Source organism: Cicer arietinum, chromosome 4, assembly GCF_000331145.2.
Source record: "Cicer arietinum cultivar CDC Frontier isolate Library 1 chromosome 4, Cicar.CDCFrontier_v2.0, whole genome shotgun sequence".
NCBI lineage: Eukaryota > Viridiplantae > Streptophyta > Magnoliopsida > Fabales > Fabaceae > Cicer > Cicer arietinum.
Window position 1 is genome coordinate 60,810,197 of NC_021163.2, and position 4,214 is coordinate 60,814,410.

Consider the following 4,214-nt stretch of genomic DNA (forward strand, 5'->3'; position numbering starts at 1 on the left):
TGCGTAATTGAGTTAGAGATGTACGCAGACATGACCAAATCAGATAAAAAAAAAAAAGGCATTAGTGATATAATGGTTAGTAACAATGGATAAACAATATGGAAATGCCTTCTATTTTTTAAACAAAAGTATATTTTTCGAATTTGCAAAGAATTAGATCAATGCCATTAATGAAAATTCACAGTTCTCCATGTGTTTTATTTTTTTTTTTCTACTTTCAAAACTAAAATATAAAATTGAGAAGAAAAACAACTCTTAGGTGTTTTGCTTTTTTACTTTCCAAAACTAAAAAGTGAACACAAATTTTCAAAACTACACTTACAAAAGTTATTTATCAACCAAGTTTTTAAATTTTTAAATTTTGAAAAAACTGAAAAATAGTTTTATAAAAGGGAATCAAACATTAGTATTTGTTATCTCATAATTTTGAATTTTTTTAAATTAGTCAAGATACAATTAATGACTTTTTTTATTTTTAACAATTTAAAAACATACATTAAATAAATTTTATTTTTACTTAATAAATGAAAGATAAAAAAAACTAAACTAACTTAAAATTATTATTTCTTAATATATGTATTCAAAGTTAAAAGAATTAAAGTCAAAAAATGTATAAATATTTAATATTAAAGAATTTGGTTTTCGTAATTAACGTCTTATTCATCACAATAATTATAGTTCTTTTGAGTACTTGTGTGTCGTTAAAAGAATTAAAATTTATTTTAAAAAAAAAATTGTACAGTAGTATACAAATACAAAATGTCAAATAGTTCAATTGTGATATTAATAATATAATTATGTTAATAATATAAAAGAAAATTATATCTTTAATAAATTATAATTATGATAAATATTTTTTTTATTTGTGATATTCTTCTAAAATCTACTAAATCATCATGTCGAGACTACATCAATTTAATAGATTTCAATTAAAATTCAATCGATAACAATGATAGAGGAAATATCATAATCCATATCGTGTCTAAAGTTAGCAAAAAAGTTGGGGGCTATGGTAGGTGTAATGAGAGACTATAATGAGAGAGATAGAATTCCTGGATTAAATTTGGCGTGGATAAACTATGATAAGATTTAGTAGGATGATCTAATCTAAGGTGGAAAAATATAGTCCATCATGAGTTGTTAAATTATAACGACACTTGTGTTCATCCAGAAACAAATAATAATAAAAACTAACCTAATAGGTCCATTGATGATATGAGAGATGCCTTAATAAAACAAACCAGAAAGATCAGTTCAAAATCTATAAACTAGCCTAACTCACTTACTTTCCAACATCTATCTATAAAAAATTATCATCAAAATAAAAATACAGAAAATAGTATCTTACTAAATTCAATGTTTAGCTGGCTATGTCCATAAAGAAAATAATTTTCTCACATTCATTTATTTTGAAGTATTTACAGTTATCACTCAATCATTAAATTCCATAGCCTTTGATTTCGATAATAGATTAGATATTTTAAACTCGCAAATTTAATTTATTGATGAAATATATCTCTTTTGTAATTTTACATTATTAGTAGATATTTAAAATTTAGTTACTGTATTTAATTTAAAATTTTGTTATAAATTTAATTGTTTTATGTATTTTATTGTATTTATAGACGTTTTTAAGAATTAAATAATATGTCATGATGAAATTTTATAAATATAAATGTTTAAATATTAAAATTTAAATTCATTATTTACATTAAGAATTTTTTATATAAATATGTGAATCTAACGTTACAGATTTAATTTTATTCAAATTTCATGTAAGCCATTACACTGAAAATTCAATTCAACACAAATAAAATTAATTAATTTAAGTGTCAAGTTTGGTAAAATTGATCTAAATAAGTGTACACCTTAAATATTTCTCTAATTAAAAGTATCATGAAATAGACAAACAGAAAAGAAATTAAATGGAAGAACATCAACAATTTGTGAATAAAAACACAAATAGTTAATTGTTTTGTTATTTCTTCCTCAAAATTAACTTTATTATTATACAATCGAGGGCTTCTAGGGTGGAGTATGTACAGTCTCACCAAAATCCTAACTATCTGCATAACATTCAAGCCACTAGTAAATGCACAAAAAGTGAAAAAAGAGAAGGAAAAGTTAGTTAGAACTTATTCAACTAGAAGCACCCAACTCTAAGCATATATTAAAATTATATACACAAATTTCAGAGAAATCATAAAATACTAATATTATCACCCAAAATTAAGAGAATCTTAATTAGCCATGTTACCGGTACACGTGGCATCATTCCCCCTGCCATGACCAAACAATGTCTTTGAGAGCAGGCCTAACATCATCTTCAAAAAACTTGACATATTCAAAGGTATCACCGGAACATTTAGAAAATTCAACCACCGCAAGCTCCGGCGCCACCTCATATATCTCCGCCGTCACAGCCAACTTCCCTTTTCTCCCTTCCATCATCCCTTGCAACTTCAATTTAAATTCCTTAACCTTCCCAACCTTAAACCTTAAACTTTTCGCAGCACTTTCAATCTTAGACACAATCTCCGAAACAGAACACTTGGAAGTAAAAACAGAACCTCTCTTTTTCTTTTCCTCGAATAAACCCGATAGATCAAACCCCGAAGACATCGAAGAAATAAATTCAAACGCATTGAAGAATTTAGGCGAAGAATTAATCATTACCATCTCTGATTCCAAATCATCATTTGAATTAATAGTTGATAAACCTTTTTTGAACCATGTATCATTTATAATTGAAGAAATAGTGATTCTTCTTTCAGGATCCGCAACTAGAATCTTCGAGATTAATCTCTTTGATTCAGGCGAAAACCAAGGTGGGAATCGATACTCTTCTTTGAAAACCTTATTATACATAGTAATAAGATTTTCATGTTGAAAAGGAAGAAATCCAGCAAGTAAAGCATAAAGAATAACACCACAAGACCAAGTATCAGCTTTAAAACCGTTATAACCTCTTTTTCTAACAACCTCGGGTGCCACGTAAGCGGGGGTCCCACATTGAGTATGTAAAAGCCCGTCCTGCCGAAGCTGTTCTGGCAAAGCGGAGAGACCAAAATCGGAGATTTTAAGGTCTCCGTGTTCGTCGAGTAACAAATTCTCAGGTTTTAAATCGCGGTGTGCAACTCCTCTACTGTGGCAAAATTCAACCGCGCTTATGAGTTGTTGGAAGTACTTTCTAGCGGTTTCTTCTTTTAATTTTCCCTTTTCCACTTTGGCGAATAATTCGCCGCCACGTATGTATTCCATCACGAACAAGATTTTTGTTTTTGTTGCCATGACTTCTTTAAGGTTCACGATGTTTGGATGTTTTACTAACCTCATCACGGAAATCTCGCGTTTGATTTGCTCCATCATTCCTTCTTTTTTCACTTTGTTTTTGTCGATTACTTTTATTGCTACTCCTTCACCAGTTTCAATTTCTTTTCCATAGTATACTTTTGCGAATGTTCCTTTGCCTAGTACCCTTCCCATCTCATATTTTCCAAATAATATGTTTGCTTTTAATTCCTCCATTGGAAAATAAAAAATAAAAACAGTAGCACAAAGTATGGTAGTGACTAGAGCATGATTAACGGGTTATTTTGTAAGGACATTTTTTTGTGTGGGAATTTTGGAAGGTTGTTGAGAAGTTAGGCTAAGGAAAGGAAGAAGAGGAGTGAAGGAATGTTGGTTGTGTGATGGAAGTGGGTTTGGTTTGGGTTGGGTTTAATTAAAGGTAGTGATAAAGGGAAGAGGAGTGACGGTTTGGCTGGCAACCATTGGAACACTTGTTAGTTTTGAATTAGAGAGCACACGGAATTGAAATGTGATTAAATTATAATTATATAGGTGAAATGGAAAGCCACGTTAAAGTTGGGAGCCTTGTTGGGAGGGACCCCTTCTAATAATGAAATTAAAGAATGCAATTAATAATAGAGGTGAGAAGGAAGTTTTGGTCGACTAACTAGTTAACTCATTATCATTAGAGACATTTGTTTGTTGTTTTGATTTTTTTTGCTTTGGAAGAATTCAAGCCCACGGATCTTAGATTGAATTTGTGGGCTGTTTGTCCTCTCCTCCCTCGAATAAATGAAAATTGTTTGTTTCTGTTTTTTATTTAATAATATAATGTGTTTTTTATTCAATAATATCTTTCTATGATACTATTAAATAAAAATATATGTCCAAATTTAGACTAAATATATTTAATTTTTATAATA

General features: G+C 29.1%; 1 protein-coding gene across 1 annotated transcript; it reads right to left on the bottom strand.

Moving 5' to 3' along the window:
* Window positions 1-1,921: 1,921 nt before the first annotated feature.
* LOC101510050 (CBL-interacting serine/threonine-protein kinase 25) lies at window positions 1,922-3,811 on the bottom strand. The gene has a single exon (XM_004498761.4). It carries the CDS (start codon window positions 3,526-3,528, stop codon window positions 2,272-2,274), a length of 1,257 nt encoding a protein of 418 aa, XP_004498818.1. The 5' UTR covers window positions 3,529-3,811; the 3' UTR covers window positions 1,922-2,271.
* Between the last annotated feature and the right edge of the window lie 403 nt (window positions 3,812-4,214).